This window comes from Vespa mandarinia, chromosome 4, assembly GCF_050613455.1.
Source record: "Vespa mandarinia isolate Hongniang chromosome 4, ASM5061345v1, whole genome shotgun sequence".
NCBI classification, from domain to species: domain Eukaryota; kingdom Metazoa; phylum Arthropoda; class Insecta; order Hymenoptera; family Vespidae; genus Vespa; species Vespa mandarinia.
Genome location: NC_140813.1, coordinates 492,015 through 512,291, shown reverse-complemented (window position 1 = coordinate 512,291; position 20,277 = coordinate 492,015). Strand labels below are relative to the sequence as shown.

General features: G+C 28.0%; 4 protein-coding genes across 6 annotated transcripts; 2 read left to right on the top strand and 2 right to left on the bottom strand.

The window, feature by feature from the left end:
• Positions 1-2,199: 2,199 nt before the first annotated feature.
• On the top strand, positions 2,200-10,743 carry Oga (O-GlcNAcase). 2 transcript variants are annotated; one of them, XM_035878617.2, is made up of 13 exons: positions 2,200-2,526; positions 2,735-2,786; positions 2,849-3,182; positions 3,291-3,735; positions 3,811-4,394; positions 4,494-4,814; positions 4,898-5,072; positions 6,967-7,020; positions 8,510-8,595; positions 8,663-8,832; positions 8,923-9,118; positions 9,212-9,371; positions 9,477-10,743. In XM_035878617.2, the coding sequence occupies exons 1-13, from the start codon at positions 2,457-2,459 to the stop codon at positions 9,611-9,613; spliced, it is 2,784 nt and encodes a 927-aa protein (XP_035734510.2). In that variant the 5' UTR covers positions 2,200-2,456; the 3' UTR covers positions 9,614-10,743. The 2 variants fall into 2 exon arrangements, with proteins under 2 accessions (XP_035734510.2, XP_035734511.2); XM_035878618.2 differs by lacking the exon at positions 6,967-7,020.
• Positions 10,744-10,898: 155 nt separating this feature from the next.
• Positions 10,899-14,129, bottom strand: LOC118447095 (uncharacterized). Its single transcript, XM_035878589.2, has 12 exons — positions 13,915-14,129; positions 13,506-13,716; positions 13,169-13,407; positions 12,891-13,080; positions 12,604-12,762; positions 12,360-12,522; positions 12,139-12,243; positions 11,825-11,907; positions 11,687-11,751; positions 11,566-11,618; positions 11,371-11,488; positions 10,899-11,276 (listed from the first exon to the last, which is right to left on the bottom strand). Exons 1-12 carry the CDS (start codon positions 14,092-14,094, stop codon positions 11,214-11,216), a joined length of 1,629 nt encoding a protein of 542 aa, XP_035734482.2. The 5' UTR covers positions 14,095-14,129; the 3' UTR covers positions 10,899-11,213.
• Positions 14,062-15,636, top strand: LOC118447097 (cilia- and flagella-associated protein 300). Its single transcript, XM_035878592.2, has 6 exons — positions 14,062-14,354; positions 14,457-14,538; positions 14,630-14,699; positions 14,811-14,983; positions 15,071-15,243; positions 15,329-15,636. Exons 1-6 carry the CDS (start codon positions 14,260-14,262, stop codon positions 15,525-15,527), a joined length of 792 nt encoding a protein of 263 aa, XP_035734485.1. The 5' UTR covers positions 14,062-14,259; the 3' UTR covers positions 15,528-15,636.
• On the bottom strand, positions 15,060-20,225 carry LOC118447091 (uncharacterized). Of its 2 annotated transcripts, none has more exons than XM_035878586.2 (9): positions 19,526-20,225; positions 18,914-19,064; positions 18,756-18,812; positions 18,484-18,668; positions 18,272-18,392; positions 17,191-18,163; positions 16,864-17,080; positions 16,622-16,794; positions 15,060-16,551 (listed from the first exon to the last, which is right to left on the bottom strand). In XM_035878586.2, exons 2-9 carry the CDS (start codon positions 19,042-19,044, stop codon positions 16,453-16,455), a joined length of 1,956 nt encoding a protein of 651 aa, XP_035734479.1. In that variant the 5' UTR covers positions 19,045-19,064; positions 19,526-20,225; the 3' UTR covers positions 15,060-16,452. The 2 variants fall into 2 exon arrangements, with proteins under 2 accessions (XP_035734479.1, XP_035734477.2); XM_035878584.2 differs by lacking the exon at positions 19,526-20,225 and adding an exon at positions 19,262-19,407.
• Between the last annotated feature and the right edge of the window lie 52 nt (positions 20,226-20,277).

Genomic DNA, 20,277 nt, shown 5'->3' with positions numbered 1-20,277 from the left:
ACCGTTCCTCCCTTCCTACCATCGGCCAAAGCTCGTTTATATGCACCGATCGTAAAACGAATGTGAGAGAGCGTGATATGTTCCTTCGCTCTAAGACGATGCCATGCATGCGCGCCGATCGTCCTTATTGATTACGACGCATTGCTGCGTGTAGAAAGCCGATCGCTTTTCTGGTAGGAAAAGGATCTTCGTTTCCAATGTTCTACGATGCGAGGGATCAAAAACGTTTCCTTTGAACGGTAGGACTGATTAACGCGGAAAGGGAATATACGTAGCTCCGGTACGATCGGTACGAGCCACTGAGCGATTACCCACTCTGCAACAGTGGGTACCGTTATACGCGTTCAAACGTACCATTGACTTTGACGTTAGGCGGCTGATAGCCGGCCTCGCACTGATACCGTACCACTCGCGCCGTAACAACCACGGCCTGACTACACCCGCCCCTTCCCTTCGCCCTTCTTAACTCTTCTACGACCACCTCTACGCCAACGACGACGTACCGACCAGCCGAAAAACACAACCCTCTTTTGCAAACGATTTGGGCGCCACACCACGACTTTCCTCGAAAACGATTCTCCTCCTAGATGACACTTCCTTTCTTCGATTGTCTTCCGATATGATACTGTTCTGACCCTCTTTCGTTTCTCTTCTTTTATCCCCTCGACACTTTTTCTCTTGACCTCTCGATTATCATACATAATATACTTAATCCAACGATATATCCTTTTTTTCATTTAATACGATAACGTTTAAAATCCTATATACCTTCGATCCTCTTCATTATTTCTTTATCAAAGATTTCATCAAATATTCTTTGTATCAATCAGCTTCATAATTAGGTGATTCAACTAGAACCTATCAAAGTTATTATCTGATTACATGATTGTTAAATGATATTATCATAAAATTTGTCCTACTAAACGCTAATCTTATAATCGAAGCAAAGTCATATTATTAACCCATAAAATTTTATGTTATACATCCCTTATTAGATGATAGATCCACGAATCCTTCCAATGTTTAACCTGTCTTTCTATCCAATGACGGTATAGTTAATAAAGGAATCTGTAAAAAAAATTCATCGTTATTAAAATTTTCGTAAAAGATATTTTTAAACGTTTCACTTGTGTGCACTCTAAATATTATCCATACTTCGCAACCCAATATATATACACACACGCACACAACAAGCGCACACACACACACACACACACACACATATATATATATATAGAGCATGTGACGACGCGTGCAGTAGCTCTAACGACATCTACCGATGATCGTTGCAAGTAATTATGAAAAAAAATAGAAACAACTTTGGTATGAAATTCATTATAAATGCAAAAAATTTTAAGCCTTTATAAGTATTAGCAAAGGAAGATATATTATATTAAAAATACCTCAAATTCCATTCATGTTTCGATCTATCATAAATATTTTCCATATGAAGGTAACTTCAAATTTGAAAGTTTGATCAATGGATTACGTTAATCTGAGGACAAAGATCGTGAAATACAACTTTGACATTGAAGTATATTATAATGATTTAGATTATAAGAATCCGATGTCGTAATTATCTTTAAATGTATTTTAATATGACAACAACGAAAGACGCGTAACTATGAATTCCGTAACAATGGCACTTGGCGCGAAGATCCAAGGAAAACGACCTTTTATTGGCGCATGCGTACATGTGGTTATTCTTTTTTTTTTATCTACGTATATTTGATTTATCCCTCATAAACGCATTTCTCTATTTATTCAATATTGATTTGATTAAGTTAATATAATATCTTCAATAATGTAGAGCAAAAAGAAATAATAAAACTATGGAGAATCGAAAGATCCTAAATAAAAATTTATATTCATAGACACTTGCTTAATTATTTTTAAATAAATAAATATAAATAGTTAAAAGAGTGAAAAGCTGTATGAACAAAATTTACAAATTCAGAATAATTCATAGACCCGATAAAAAATTTGACTGGGAGGAACTTCTGTTTGCATTTTTTGCATATAACGATATTAATCGAATTGTAAATTAATCATAAATTGTTCTTCTTCTATAATTTTCTTGATACAAATAATCATGAATATTTTAATATACAGATGAGGGATTTGTGATGGCGCCACAGATCAAAATATATTTTATTTTGCAGAGTCGATTTATCGAAAAATCGTTCATTATCGATCGGAACAGTGAGGGCGCAGCATATAGGAATACGAAATTTAGATGTTCTTTCTTGTGTATTATGTGATGAACTCATTTTTTCAATAATCTTCTTAAAAAAGTAATGTCAAAATAACAACCAGCTAACACGTGCCTTACGTTCTATAAATTCATCGTTTATTTATTTGCTCAACTTAACGTAAAGTGAGTTTTTCTCGCTAACAGTTTCCTTCGGCCATCTTAGCAACTCGATTCTAAACAAACGTGCCTCATCGGATCCGCAATGGCGGAGACAAACGGGGCCGCAAATTTAAACACTAAAAATGGAAATTTCATTTGCGGTGTAGTAGAAGGTGTGTAAACAATATAAAATTATTATTTTTATTTTATCAATAGGATATGTCTTTACCTGTATCTTGATAAAGAAAGCCTCATTTTACATTATTGTGGATATGGGTTTCTTTTTATTTATTTATTGTTTTTTTTTTCTTTTTTCTTCTTTTTCGTTTTATCTCTTTTCTCATGCATACAGTACATTACGTTATATTTCATTTATAATAGGATTTTATGGAAGACCATGGACAACGGAGCAACGAAAGGATTTGTTTCAAAAGTAAGTTTCTAAAATGCACGAGATATGCGCAAAGAAACTCATAAGCTTGTTTATATTTTTAGACTAAAAAAATGGGGAATGGATTCATATTTATATGCACCCAAAGACGATTATAAACATCGTGCTTATTGGAGAGATTTGTATACGGTGGAAGAAGCGGAACATCTAACGGGTTTGATTACAGCTGCTAGAGAATGTGGTATCACGTTTTATTATGCTCTATCGCCAGGATTAGATATCACGTATTCCAGTGCCAAGGAAGTAGCAGCCTTAAAGAGAAAATTAGAACAAGTCAGCCAATTTGGTTGTACCGCATTTGCCTTACTATTCGATGACATAGAGCCTGAAATGAGCGAAGCAGACAAAGAAATGTTTCAATCTTTCGCGCATGCACAAGTATTTACATCTATTATTGGAACTTTTTATACTTCCATAATATATTTCAGTATGTTATTTATGTTTTTTCTTTTTTCTTTTTTTTTTTTTTTTTTTTCGTACATCCAGGTTTCTGTCACCAATGATATTTTTCAACATCTTGGGCAACCTCGTTTTCTTTTATGTCCAACGCAATATTGTGCAACTCGAGCAATACCCAATGTATCCTCTTCCGAGTACTTAAATACCCTTGGAATGAAATTAGCTCAAGAAATTGATATAATGTGGACAGGTCCTAAAGTAATATCAAGGCTCTTAACGGTTGAATCTATCGAAGAAATTACAGAAGTTCTCAGAAGGCCGCCTGTCATTTGGGACAACTTGCATGCTAATGATTATGATCAAAAAAGAGTTTTCCTTGGGCCGTATTCAGGTAGATCGCCTGATCTTATTCCTAAACTCAGAGGTGTTCTGACCAATCCAAATTGTGAATATGGCGCGAATTTTGTCGCTATTCACACCTTGGCACAATGGAGCAGGTGCAATATTGATGGGAAGAGAGATTTAAGTCTGAGTACGTTTCAGTATATTATATTTTTTAAATACCTTAAACAGTATATTAATATGTTACTTGTATCTTATTTTATAGATGACACTGTATCTGCTGATATTAAATTAGAAACAGAGACAGAAGATGGAGTTATTGGGGAAGACGTACCTTCAACATTATCTCCAAATATGTATCATCCACGTCATGCGCTCAAAAATGCGATAAATGAATGGTTGTCAGAATTTAATAAGAAAAAAGTAGCATGGGGCGTCATCGCGAAACCACAGCCATGCGTAGCTCCCACAATACCGATCCCAATTATTCCTTCTGTAAATACTTGTATGAGCTTGACATCCACAACAACAACAACGGTTCCTGCAACTCCTACACCAGTAACTAATTCGAATCATCTTCAAGCATTGGCTGAAGTATGCTCTACCGTTACAAGTAGTGATAGCTTTGCTCAACCGTCTTCTGGACCCATGATGAATTCTTTAGTATCTGATACCAAAGTAATCAGCGAACCTATTGTTTCAACGATATCTCCCAGTGTAGGAAATGAGGGAATTACAACGACCTTGTCTTCGGTTGAGCCAATGGATTGTAACACAACCCCAAGTGATTCTCCTGCTCATGGAATAAAAATACACGTAGAAGACGACATCATGGTGGAAAACACTTCTGTAAGCCATTTTTAAAATGGATTTATAAAAATTTGAAGTGTAAATTCGTTTTAATTTTTTTTTTTTTTTTTTTTTTTTTTTTTTTTCACATTTTCCTAGACATGTAGCGAAGCTTCCGCAGGTATGCAAGTAGAAGTAGATGGTACTTCTCCTACGGTAAACGGTACACAAATGATAATCGAGAATGATAGTGAAACTCATGAGAATACTGATAATGTAGATCAAGAGTCTTCATCGATAAAAGATGCAGACAAACAATTGACTCAAGAGGATCTATGCTTGTTGTGTGACTTATTCTATTTACCGTTTGAACATGGTGGTCAAGGTATTCAATTATTACAAGAATTCAACTGGTTAAAGAGCAATGCTCATGTTGTTATGAAGAAATCAAAAGAAGAGGATGCTGTTTCGCAATCTGACGTAAGCAAATACAGTTTGTCATTCATTTTAAACTAATTACAATTTTATTTTTTCCTTTTACTATTCTAATATATATATTTCAGATTGAAGAATGGCATGCACGTGCAGCTAAATTAAATGATATGTGTAACGCAGTAAATAGATTATTTCAACGACTTACGTACTGTAATAATCGCGAACTATTATATGATTTATATTCATATATGTGGGACATGAGAGGAGTTGTATCATTGCTAAATAGTTATGTAAAATGGTTAGGTAAGTTACATTATTTCTGCTATAAGTACAATCTTTTTACGTAAAATTTTCTAAAAGTAATATATTCTTTTTGAGAACAATGTAACATTTGGAATCGATACATATGAGTAATATCCATTGAAATATGCATTGAAAGTGGTTCCATATTTCAATTAGCAAAGTATTACGTTAATGATGAAAGTCTGCTCAAAATGCTAATATGCTGGTACAGTAATTTAATTTCTAAATAATCTATCATAATTTTATGTTATAAACGAAAAAAAAAATTAAATTAATATATATTAATTCGATTCTAAATTTTTATTCTCAGTTTACTGCTCACTGTACTTGAACTATATTGGCTATATGGAATAATTTATTTAGCTGCAGACAAATGCTGTTGTTGGCCTTTCTCAAAAATATTATTATTTATTATCTGTACTTGTATTTCAGAACAGATGTATCTACAATATTGGTAAGTGCGTAGCGTCTTTTTTAACTTTTATATTAATTAAACTTTTTACAAGGAAGGTATACTTTCATTATAATTATGTTACTGTAACTCGTAATAATAATATTTTAGTTACAATTAAAGATCATGTTATACGCCTAGATAGTAAAATAATGGATTTAAGTAAAGTGTAAGTACAGTAATAATATAATATTATATGTTAATTTTATTTAATTTTTTTTTTTTTATATTTCATACAATTTATGTTATTTCTTTTACATATTTATAATTAAAATTATAAATATTATTATATTTTATTAACAATTATAATCGTCTTCCTTGCAAAAAGATGTTAAATTTTCAAAATAGTTCTTTCTTCTTCCTTTCTTCTTTTTTTTTTTTTTCCTTTTTTTTTTTTTTCTTTCTTTTTTTTTTGTTTAAAAAAATTTTTGTTGAAACACATTTTATTAAATCCGAAAATTATTGATGTACCCTTCAGTGCTGTTCCATCACATATTATCAGAGGTATACTCTGATGGATGATAGACAGAGTTATTTCATATTTTGAATTATACACCTTTACTTAATACATTTCAAAAAGATAGAAATTAATTATTCATAATACATATGATGTATTTTTTGAAGTTAATTTACATATCACCCGATCGTATATTACGCAAATGTAATTACTAGACACTTTTAAGATTTATGTCACTATAAATATTTATGTGTTTGTAAAATTGGGGACATCTGTAATGATCGGTAAATTATTGCATTCTGTGGATCGCATATCCACGAAATTATTTCTTACATTTATTTCTGCGCTTTAGAAATGAATGTACCCCATGCGGCATTGCATGAAATTGAATAAATAAGATTGCTATAAACTTGAATCAAATTTATATAAATAGGTTTACTCGTATAATGCATCTGTTAATTTAAACAAATTTGAATGTGAAAAATTAAACAAAATTTATCATAGATTCTCGTTTACATATATAGCAAGCTCTTATTTATGAATGAATTAATTTAATTAGGTCAGCCACGCATAATTAAATTTAATCTAATGCTGTAATATAAATCGTAAAGATGATACAAATGAATGTAATGATAAAAAGAAATATCGTGGCTTTCCTGCGCGAGTACTGCGGCAAAAACTTACAAGATAAGTATTTCTGGGAAACCATTCAACAGCATTTCTTCATGGATGAACAAATATTGGATTTGAAATCTTCTTGTGCCAGCTATTAACATATTAATTGACTTTCTTTTACAGACAATACTTAGCAGAAACGTATTTATCATATATACACTCTTTATAACATAGAAAGTATATTAAACAATTATATAGAAATAATAATAATTTCCAATATTGACATTTCTGCTATGATAATAATATATGAGGAATGATACGACTTTAATACGCCGACTAACTACCACTCTGTGTTTTTGTCCTGTTGATAGCATTTGGCAGATTCCCAGCGACGATGACAACGTATACCCAGGGAAGCTACACATGTATGCGATTCATCAGTTTTAAGTAATTTACCATTGCGCGCGCGATTGGCGAGACCTTGAATTTGAAAGCAACGCTATCACATTTTTTTCTATTATATATTCAAGGTTTTGCACAATACAGACACATTCATTATTATTTTTTAATATAAATAAGAAATACGCGCGTAGAAGCTGCATTCCTATGTCTCAGGACATTAATGCGCGATTGACATGCGATCTTAACGCATTATACCATAATGCGGGTTGAGCATACTTATTAATATTACAAGTAACACATCTATTTTAGTCAGTGATGGTTATTGTAACCTTTATAAATAATAGATCAAACCATTGTTCCTAATTAATTTTACATTAGACGCACAAAAATGTGTGTTTTTATATTATTTAAATGTGTTCACGATTTATTGTATACTATTATATTATATAGAGAACATTTTATAGTAGATTGTAAAAATTATATATTTTAAACTCTTTTGAATTTTATCTATATTGATTTAAACATGTCATAAGACTAAAATATGTTTTGCAGATAAAGTATGTTTAACTCCTTATGTTTAGTAAAACGACACTTTAATATATAAAATTTCATAAACTCTTGAAACATAATATTTATATGGTCAGTTACGACAGAAAAAAAAGAAAAGTTAATTGTAATGTTTATCTTATATTTATCATAATAAGTAATTCTACTTTCTTTACAATTAACATTTTATTAATAATAAATAATCGTAAATGGCCCGAAAAATATTTTCTTTTGCCAAGTTGCCTGTGCTAACTTATTTTGCTTAGTTCCAGAAACTATATTCTTTCCAGGATAATGAGAGTTTTATTTCAGGTGCAATTTGGCAAGAGAAGTAATATAATTTCACTAAATAAATATGCTATATATATTGGTCCAAGAGTTTATGATCATGCAAAATAGTTTTGCAATTATAATTCTATCACTTTTCGTTTCTTCTTTTATAATAAATAAATGACATGAAATATGCAGTTTCATCTCTCTCATAAATATTTTAAATAATTTGAAGTATTTCGTTGTTTAATAGTACTGTGCATGCACAGTATCTTTTTTTTCTTCTTTTTTCTTTTTTTTTTTCTTCTTTTTTTTCTTTTTCTTTTTTCTTTTTTTTTTTTTTTTTTTTTTTTTTTTTTTCTTTTTACATATATATTAGAAAGAAAGGCACTTATCTAAATACTATACCACTATTCTCGTAATGTCATTTTCATAAGAGAATTCGTATTTTTCAAATTGACATTAGTTTCTTTCCCTCTTCTTTCTTGTATTTAGACAACGCCAGTTTTAATAAGATAATTGAAGGAAAGAAAATGAAATGCCATACCTAAAAACCCATTTGTGCATGACATAGATATAAGCAAAATTGATGCCCAGTGCAGTGGAGGCCATTTCAATATGTTCGTAGACATTACGCACGAATGAAATTATGTATTTAATAGTACACTAATAAAATCATTTTCTGCCTTAAAATAGGGTTTTCAAATGGTTGGAAAGAAACATTTATGAGTGGTGATCAAGAACCATGGGTCTTTCGCGGTGGTCTTACTGCTGACCTACAGGTAGAATTTGGCTTTATAAAATTATTATAAAGTAATCATGCATCTATATAATTATATTTGCTTTTAGAGATTAATTCCAGTGGACAGCGGTAACGATTTATTTGTTTATAAAGCACCAGAAATACCTAGTAGTAAAATATATACAATACGGCCTTATTTAGCGAGCGATGAAGAAGCAGTTTATGCAGTATGCAATCAAATTTCTAATTGCACAGGATCATCGGCTGTAGCAGACAAGTACACGCACAATATCAATTTTTCTATTAAAATATTTAATTTACTAAACAATGAATATTTTATCTTATAAAAATATTATTACCATTTTAGATTAGTTGGTGGATTTTTAACATTAAGTCCTGAATTATGTATGATTGTTGAAGATGAGAATGGAATAGTAGGATATGCACTAGCTGCCTTAAACGTTAAATCTTATAACCAGAGGTTGGCAGTTTCTTGGATTCCCGAATTAAAAATGAAATATCCTTTAGATAATGGTATGAATAATTTACCACAGGATATTCAGGTATTTATACACAGTATAATAAATATATGTGCTGACATTTAACATTATTATACAATGATTTTTTATCTACCATTATTTTAATTTTTATTAAAGGATGCAATACAGTATTTTCATACATTTAGCCCAGATGTATCAGAGCAACTGTGTAGACATCATCCATCAAAACTTTTGTGCGCAATACTACCTAGTGTAACAGATCAATCAATTCCTAAAAGATTGATTACTTGTGTCTTAGCAGCTTTAAGAGCTAATGGTAAGTACTCTTTCAACAACTATATAATCATTTTTTATTTGAACCTTTTCGAAAGAAGAATAGTAATTTTCGACTATGATATATGCATTGTATATTTATATATAGGATCTTTCGGGGTTCATACAACCATGTGCTCTACAGATAAGGAAACTAATGAATTTTATACAAAATTAGGATTTGTTGAATTGAATCCAGCACAGGAGGAACATCCTGGAATAAAAACAATGTGTAGAAGTTTCTAACAGAGACTGAACACACAATTATTATTTTTAAATAAAGTATATTTACTTGGACCTTCAACAAAGAAAGGATTTATGACATAAAAAATTTCGCGACAAATTAAAACTGTTTTTAGATTTTTATATATATATATATGTGTGTGTATATGTACGTACGTACGTATGTATATATGTATGTATGTATATATATATACATTTAATCCAAACATGAGAAAAATTTTATCCTTTTTTACATTTTGTTTCTTACGCTCTGGTAGTGTGAGTAAAATATATTAAAACATAAAACGTATACTTTGTCTTAACAGAGGTATACATAGAAGAATGTAAAAGTATTTAGTGTAATTAAATAATTTTTATTTCTTTCTTTCATTATATAATGCTAAATTAATCCTTCGCACTCTTTACAATTCCTTTACAAAATGCCTAACTTTTAGTTATATTTAGTCCAATTTATAAGAGATTTATAAAAAAATCGCGATGTTAACAAAAAAAAAAAAAAAAGATAAACTATTCATATCTTTTCTTTGAATAATAGCAGACAAAAAATATGCATACATATTACAAAAAAAACTTATTGTTATAACAGAAATATCACAGTGTATAAGATTTCACTCTCCTCTGTCTATTTAATATAATGGTAAATACATATATCATGTATATATTAAAAATAAATACTGTATAAAATATGGATGTAGTGTCCTTGGTAAAAGTCAGTAAAGGAGAGCATAAATTTCCAAATCTTTAGAATTATTTGCATTATTAATATTTCTGCTTATGTACAATATTATATGGTTGTAATGATTAATAGCTAATCATTTGTGCAACTAATATGTACATAAACAAAGGTTATATGATAAAATGCCATTATGTGTGTTCAATAATGGATGTCTAAATCTTATGACTTGTTAAGAACTATTTTCTTATTCAAGATATATTAATAATCTATTGAAACCAATTTTGATCATAATCTGTTTTAAATAGTTACTATTCTGACGATATAAAATTATTGATTTTATACAATATTCATTCTGTAATGTAATACGAGCCTAAAAATGATATTAGAAATGTTTAAGCGGATATTCTAAACTTAAGGACGAATATAATTTACGCATCTATTCTACGACTTCTAGTTTATTGTTTAATCGATCATAAAAATTTATAAGCTTTTTTTATTTTAACGTATACTGAAATTTATATATTACAATATTCTTTATAACTATCTATAAAAGCATAAATTATATCCATACATATTTTTTATTACTGATATTTACTTTATAATTTCGTACTATGAATAATATAAATTGGTTCTACAAATGCAAGATATATTATTTCAAATTGTGATATATAGTTGTCTAGTAATTATTATTTTGTTTGCATGTTATTATATTAAAAGAAAAACTATATATATATATATATAGTTTTATATATATATATATGTTATTGTCATTACTCATGATTAATATTTTATATTATATAACAGATTATTTGACATATAGATCTACAATCATAGTGCATTAATTAAATATAAATTATAAAATATGAATACACATACAAGCAATTTCGCATAAAATTCACATTTAGATTTATACTTCCGAATATAGATTTAAGGCATTGTGGTAATATTGTGTCGCTGAAGATGATGTATTTCTTTTTGTAAAAAACAAATCTGTAAACAATATTTGTACAAACTTTCAATCATTTTTTCAAGTTACTTATGAAATTTTTCAATGAAATTTGGAGTTACGAATAATCTAACAAACCTTTTTAATTGTATCATTTAAAGACTTTTGTTTGGAAGTTGGTGTCATGCTTGTAATTCCATCTGTATTTATTGTAGCTAATGAGTCCAATAATTCTATAATCTTTTTATTTATGTTACTGTAAAAATACGATCATATTTATAACTTTTGAGACATACAACTTACAAAATTATTTTATATCGTCATTATACTTACGTAGGCGATACAAATATTGCTTTGTTTCTTCTTTGCAAATTCGTTTTATCATTCTAAAAGATGATCGTTTATTATAATTTTCTATCGTAATGTAATGAGTAATTTTATTAAAATATCTTACCAATTTGTCTTCTGCTTTAGATATATATAAGTCGTCAACGTTATCGATAGCAAATGGAATGTCATCTAACAAACATATGAATTAATTATATTTAAATATTTTATCTTCAACTAAATGAACGCATTTTTATCGTTATACCTTCTCTTCTTTTTGTAGCTTTTTCCATACTTTTAGAGAAACTGCTTTTATCATCTCTCCATTCTTGTAGAGCTACTTTATTTCTATATATAAAGTATGAACAATAGAGAAACAAACGTTATTAACATCAATATATAAAACTAACAATTGGTCTATTTAAAAGCAGAAGAATATATACAATATTAAAATATTTATTGGTGCTACTATATAATTAAAAATGAGTGACAATGTACTTTGTAATTGTAAAAATAGATAAGTATCAATTTTAAATAGGCTATAAAATATATTAGAAATTCATATAGACGACTACTTACTTCATTTTTTGAAGTACATAAGCTTCTTTATTCAACATATCTGTAATTTCATCAATCCATGAAAGTTGATTTTGTTTGACAAGATTTGTTCCTTTACTCTTACATCTACAGAAGCACGCATGTTATAATTAATTTTAATATTATATTTATGTTAACTAATCATTATCTATATAATTAAAATAATTAATTAATTAGATAAATTCATACTTATATTATTATACCTGTTACTTGGTTTATAAGCTTTTCTTTTCTCTGTCATAGACATCTTATTAAATTTATTTGATATATCACTGCAACTATAGCAATTAACAACTTTTAAAATGTCCGATTTTTTTTTATTAATTGTCTCATTATTAAGAACTGTTAACGATTTAGGCTTTGCTTCTGTTTAAGACAATAAAACAGGATTTATATATTAGAATCTTGCTTCTATTTGCAATGCATATGCAAGGATCACATTCTTACCCTTCACAGGTATTATTCCAACTTCATCTGGGTGTAATCTATTCCATTCACTTTTTAAGAAACTTAATATATTAGAACATCCAAGTGCTACAATATTTACCGGTGGCATAGTAAGAGGATTACGCGCTACTTGTAAATTTTTTAATTTTGGTACCATGCCTACAAATTTATATTATGAATGAAATATATAAATATATATTTCATATGCAAAATAGAATAGCATTTAAATTGCAAGTAAACTTGGATATGCATAATTAGGTAATTAGTCTTTTATATTGCATACTTACATAGTTCTAATGGTAAAACCTGAATTTTGTTTCCTTGTAATAAAAGTGTATGTAAAGATGAATGAGATTTTATACTTTTTGGCAAAGTTTTCAATTGATTATTCCGTACATCTAGCCATTCAAGATTTTGTAAAGAAGGAAAGATCTCTTCAGGAATTTCTGATAGGGCATTATTTTCTAAGTAAAGCATCTATAAGTAATCCATATATATATATATAGTAGTACAATTTGATATAACATATTAAAAAAGGTGAAACTAACTTTAGCATATACAGTACCCGTATCCTTGAAAAATGTTGCATTATATTATTTGGAAATACTGTAAGTTTTGCATTTGACAAATCCACAAATGTTGAATTATAAATTGACATTTTTTTAGGAATAGGTAGTAAATCTATATATTCTTTCTTTGAGTGCTGAGGTGTATCTTGTGTTATTACTGAAGAAATGTCAGATATAGTATCTAAATCTTCTGCAAGTATAGGACACAACTCGCTAATACATAATTCTTCAGGATCTTGAAGATATGTAAAAAAAATTAAGATAAAGTAACTATTTTAAATACAAGGTATAAAACTTTGTCTGATCTTGTATAATTTCTTCTTAATTATTTACCATAAGATACATAGGACGTATTAGGATTGTTTTCATGTAGATCAGTCTTCAAAGTTATTTCATTGTTTAAAATAGAAGCAAAATGGGATTTCAGTACATGTGATTCAGAAGTTATACTTCCATCCTCTTTTTCTTCCTCTTTATCCAATCCACAAAAATTATGTATAGATAAATCAATTGACTCCTCCTCATTATGATTCTTCTCACTTTGCTATAATAAATAATTTTTGTGTTAACGTATGCATATGCATTTCTATTACAAGCGTAATAACTACAATTGTTATATAAAAAGTGCAGATAATATAATTGGATGTATGATTTATCAATGAATTTTGTATTTTCATTAAAGGTTTAAATTAAAGCAAAATTTATGAGGACAAAATAATTAGAGTGATCAAAAGAAGAGTACCACATCTTTCGTTACAATTTCTTCCGTTTCATTTAAGATCATTTGTTCGTCAATATTTTCCTTTTCATAATCGTTTTTATTATTAACAACACATTTGTGAATTGACAAAGATCTATCATTATTAGATTCATTATGAAATCCATAATATTGTTCAAGAAGTTCTCGCGTTATATTGATCATTGAAATATATAAAAACCTGAATGGATATAGTTTAAAATATTTATCGTATAATTTTTTAATTTATTGAACAGAATCAATAACGTTCGAACATAAGTGTTGATTTAGATGATTCTTTAATTTTCTTAGTACAATGCGTTTCTATGGAAACAAAAGAGATGTTTGAAAATGGATATCGTTCCGCAATATACATTCATTCCACTTGCATATAAGAATTACTTTAATATAAATGATAAAGAAACGCAAAATTTATTTAACAAATGGTAATCTCTTTTGTCATAATATTTATAAATTTTTATTTTATCAAAACATACATATAAAGACTTTCATTGTTTTAATATTACAAATATTATTTACCTTAATAGGGGATTAAAGGGAAATATCGTTCTTCAACATTTTTCTTTCAATGAACCTTTTCATTTATATCATAAATACCAATTTGCTGAGGTATAGTAGTAATAGTGGCAATTGAGTGTTGCACTTATTTTTTTCTTAATTCCTTATAAATATAAATTAACTATATGCTGTTAAATCGCAGGCCTTTTTTAAAAGCAGCATTGTTGCCGAAAACTTGTTAACAAAAAGAGGAAGCTCGTGGACAAAACAAGGTATCATAGTTACCTTCTACTAAAATCTCTTTTTGATATTATATTATTTCTCTCTCTCTCTCTCTCTCTCTCTTTCTCTCTCTCTCTCTCTCTCTCTCTCTCTTTTTCTAGGAATCATTGCATCAACTGTGGATGTGCAACAAATACCATGTTCTGTTATAAATATGTCTTTTTTTAATAAATTGGAAAATCCAGATAATGGAATAATAAATAGTTCTGGTGTTATTCGCAAAAGATATGATAGTGAAATTAATGATTTCCTTATTTCTGACAAGTTAAGAGAGGTAAGTTAAAAAGATATTAAATGTAACAAATTTAACAAATTTAATTGTAACAAATTTAATTTAAAAGATATTTTATATATTCCATAGATGTTATTAGATGAAGAATCAACCCAATATGATTTATATACAGAAGATGAAAGAAAAGAATTTATCTTTTGCATTTTCCAAATGTTGGTTCTTGGAGGAATTTTATGCCAATATGAAGACACTTTGAAACCATACCTTGATACGACAAAGCGAATTTATAAAGATCTTATAAGGTTCTTAACAGCTTTCGTTTATTACTTCATTTAAAACAATCATATACCATAGGACAATCTTAAATTGTATCATTAACTATTTTAGAGTACAAAAACGAAAATATTTGGATGATTTATGTGTCAGTACAACAGTTTTAAAAGTTACAGCAAAAGATAATAAAAATCAAGCATACTTTCCGAGCAATAATCCTTTTAATATACAGAATGTTGGATTTCTATTGATTGATGGAAATCTACGTGAAGTAACAACATTTCTACATCAGTTTGGAGGATATTGCGATTGATATTACTTACTTATACTTTTTTATAAGAAAAGATAAAGGGGAAAAGATAACATTTTTAATTATCCATTTATCTCATAATTGTTTATCAAATACGTACATATATTCTTAGTTAGCCCTTTTGTTCTTATTATATATTACAAACTGTAATATAGAATTATAATCATTTACGCGAGTAAAAATAATAATCATTTATGAATTTACAATCGCTTAATTCCAAATTAACGATAAATTTATTAAAATTAGTTATGATCTTAAATAAATAAATAAATAAATATGAATAAAGGAAGTCATATTACATTAGATATGGCATTATCGTTTTCTTTAGTTACATTGTCTAATTTGTACCCTATTTTATGCGTTTCGTTTATGGTTTTTATAATTTAATTTGCATGGCACATTTATTAATAATTATATTTATATTTCAAGAATTCGGAACGAATATTATCATAATTGATCCAATCTAAACGTATGAAGAATCTTTTACTTTTTGTTACATATATAAAAATTTATTTCTTTTTCTCTTTCATAAAATATTTATAAATTACAATGAAATATTATTTTTCAATTAATAATCGATTCTATTCATGGAATATAGTAATAATAAGTAAACGTAATTTTTATAATTATAATTATTCAAAAATTATTAATGATTATGCATGATGATGAAGAATATGAAATATTTCAATAAAAATCATCTAATCAAAATTTATAAGCAGACTCGACATTATTAAAACAATATATTTTGTAATCTTTGTTGATATAATATTATAGATAAAATATTACTTAAAAGAATCTATATTTCTAGTTACGTAGAAATTTTAAAATCTAATAAATAGCTTTTGCTAATGTGCTTAATTGTGATAAATTGTAATAAATTGTAATAAATTGTAATTATATATGCACATACATATGTGTCTGTATACAATTAATCTTTACAGTAACAATATTTGCGTAAATGGAATAGTGAATTTTCTACACACCTAGCTTGCGATCCATATTTGTTAATTCTACTGACATCAGAAATCTAGAAAGAAAAAAAGAAAAAAAGTAATAAATATAATTATCAAAAATGTTGTTTCACTTAATCAACTTACTTTAGTATTAAAAATATTCTTATTAACGTTATAAGTAATGCTTGCTTCAAATAGTCCACCACCTGGTTCTGTTTTTACTTTTATCTGATATATCTCAGATGTTAGCTTAGTTTTTGCACTGAGATCTGCTACAAAGCCATCCTGATCTCCAGATTTTTGAAAATTTAATAAACCTAAGATATATTCAATTATTGCATATAATTTTCTTGGATATAAAATAATAGTCATATAATATATAATACCTTTAGTGGGTAAAAGTTTAGCAGACCACAATATTTGATTTATCTTTAAAGTTTCACATATATCACGATGTTCCTCCGTATAGGTATTAAGGAATTGAACAAAAAACTTGGCAGCTGCAATAACATTGGGATTATCAACTTCTATTTCTTTCCAACTAAGACAAGCACACCAATGTGGCTCTATGAATGCATCCGCGCATGTTCTCTCCAAAGGTATCTATTACACACATATGCATATAACGGATGAAATATTATTATTTTATTTTTGTTGATTGTTCAATTCTTAAATATTACTAATATTTATTACGTAAAATATATCACATATACCTTGTCAAATAAATTAATAGCTCTTTGATAACGATCTCCTTCTTTTGGACTCTCAAAATTTAATATAGCTTGTAATGTTTTATGTATATCAAACGGTGTTGTTAAATGCTTTGTATTATGTAAGAAATTTTCATAGGCACGTGAATGTACTTTTTTGAACCAAGGTGGGAAAGTGAAAGAAAAGAACGGCAATCGTTCTTCTTGTTTACCTTGCAAAGTATTACGAATTTCTGCAAATCTATGACCATGATCACTCATTAGTATTAAAATGGTATTGTTCAAGTGACCAGAGTCTTGTAACTGCTTTACCCAAAGGTACAAATCTTCATCCGCAGCACCAATATCATTATAGGAATCATGAGATAATTCTCCATGAAAGCCAAATACAAATTTAGGTTCATCTTTGTAAGTATCGAAAATTGCTTTTATATAATTTAGCATTACTACGTGGCGTGGAATGCTTCCCATACAAAACTTATTGTAATTACGAAAATACCGCTCAGCGGCCAAGTAAAATGTTCTCATATAATGATTGGTGGGTTGTTCTTTAAAACCTTTTAAACGATAAGTAAATGTTCCAATATGATGAACATCCTCCATAAATCCTGTTATATATCCCTTTTCTTTATATTCTTTCCACACCATTGGATATATATTAACAAATTGTGCTTTCTGACCCATACGTTTACGTGTCTCTGGTAATTCAAGTTCAATTTTTCCCGTTAGAATGGGAATAAGAGCTTGCGGAGTACCATCTCCTACTATATTATATCCTTCTAAAACTAATGTATTCAAATTGTGCTTCAGATATTGGTAAGTTTTAGGTAATTTTCGGATGAATGTATTACGAGATAAAGAATCAAAACCAAACATTAATACATTTAATTTCAGTGAATTATTTGGAACATTATCCCAACTATACTTCCTTTTGATTTCAAAGTCTAATTTCACACCAGCTAGAACACTATGCCATCTAAAATATTAATAAATATTAAATTGATAATGATTCATACAATCTAATATAACTAGCTACAAAATATAGTCTTTTAATTTGTTGTTTTATGATTTATTTTATACCAACTTTTTGTTACTTTCTGAAGTGCATTTTACATCTACAAAATCACTATATCTGGGAATATAAAAGTCATCGGCTTCCACTGGTTCTGAATATTTTATATTAAAATCGTCTATCCTAATTACCTCTATAAATGAAAAATACAAATCAAGAACACATTAATGAAACATTTAAAGCTTTGTCAATTAATTTTAAACTTTTAAAATAATTGAAATTACCACTAAATGTACACATTAACCGTCCATACTTATTTTTTATTTCCTTATCGATTATAAGCCTTGTTTTGTCAACTTTTACCCAATCTTCAGGTGTACAAATTATGGGAGGTACATTATGTATAAATTTCATTATTTCTGGATTGGAAACCTTTAATTCTGGTAATTTACATGCTGGAATTCCATTTCTAAAATATAATTGACTTAGTATCTATTATTAAGCAGTAATAGTGTTCATCACGCTGATTTTTCATCATATAATTGATTCTACATACCCCAGATACAAAGTATCTTGTTCAACCGATTCTTTTATCAATTGTGACATATGCACACTGCAATGAAACAAGTAACGAGTAAAACATTGTTAAGATATTAAATTACGTTAACAAATTTTTCTACCAATAAAAAATATTATCAAAGAACTATTATTTACAGTTTGTCATAATTTGAAAGGTCATCATTAAATCCTGGCACGGATCTAAGTACTTGACCAATACAAAATATTACTGCAATTATCAATGCAATTATTATGAGCCTTTTAAAGTAACATGATGTGATCCTCATGTTTATTTAATTTATCATGCCTAAAAGAAAATTATCGATTAGTTTTAAAAATTAATATCTTTTTAATCAATTCTCATGTAAATATATATAAATATATATGTTATAGTAGATAAAAGTTACTGTATTGATGCATGATAGTATATTTATAAATAATTATAATATCTTTTATTTTGTTGAATCATAAAAATATACAGATGCACCATAAATATATACATACAAAATATTGTCTGCACTTTTCATTTAATAGAGAATAATGAAATTAAGAAAATATTTGTTATCTAATATGTCACAATTCATCTTTAACATAGTGCAATATCACAGAACAATACATATCACACACACACACACACATATACACACACACACACACACACACACATTATATATATATATATATATATGTAAAATTTACACAAAACAAAACTTAATAGCTCGAAAAAAGTACAAATACACGAAATATGTAATAATGAAATGTACATACATTCACAGATTGTTTTATAACGAATAATTTTTATCAGTTGATCCCAAACGGATTTCATTTTCATTAGATAAGTAATTCTCTTGATAAATTCATTTCGATTAGATATTATATCAAAATACAGTGTACTCAATCATACTGCAAAATTTATATTTTAACTGCATTCAATTTATTAATTATAATCGAATAAAAATAAAATTCTTGCAGTGATTCTATCTTATTAATTTCATCGTTTGTGACAAAAATTTCGCTTTTATTTGTCTCTACATAACAATTCTAAAATCCTTAAAAATTTTCAATGAAAAGCATTCCTTTAATGCTTTATTTTTTCCAAATTTCGGTGTTACGTGCGAACATAGGCAGAGGGCGTGGCTCAGAAAAGATTACATAATCTTTGCCGGTTCTGAATAACCATATATTTTGTGTTATCTCTTTTTGATAAATCACATGTTTTAAAGCACAAGATATATCTATTTCGAAATTCGTTTCTCTATTTTGACATCCTTATAACCAATGCAAATACACAACACTCACGAATAATTGCATTAATTTCAATTCATCACATAACGAAGTTTTATCTTCACAGTACACTTTAGCGATTTTTTTCGTCTTTTTGCATAAAAGATATTCAAAAATAATAGCAAACGTAATCGTTAAGTGAAAAGTCATAATGTCAGTCAATAATTATTACTGTTCCAAGAAGGACCCTAGAAAGTACTAGTAAAAAAATGTTCTTTTACGACATTTAATACGAA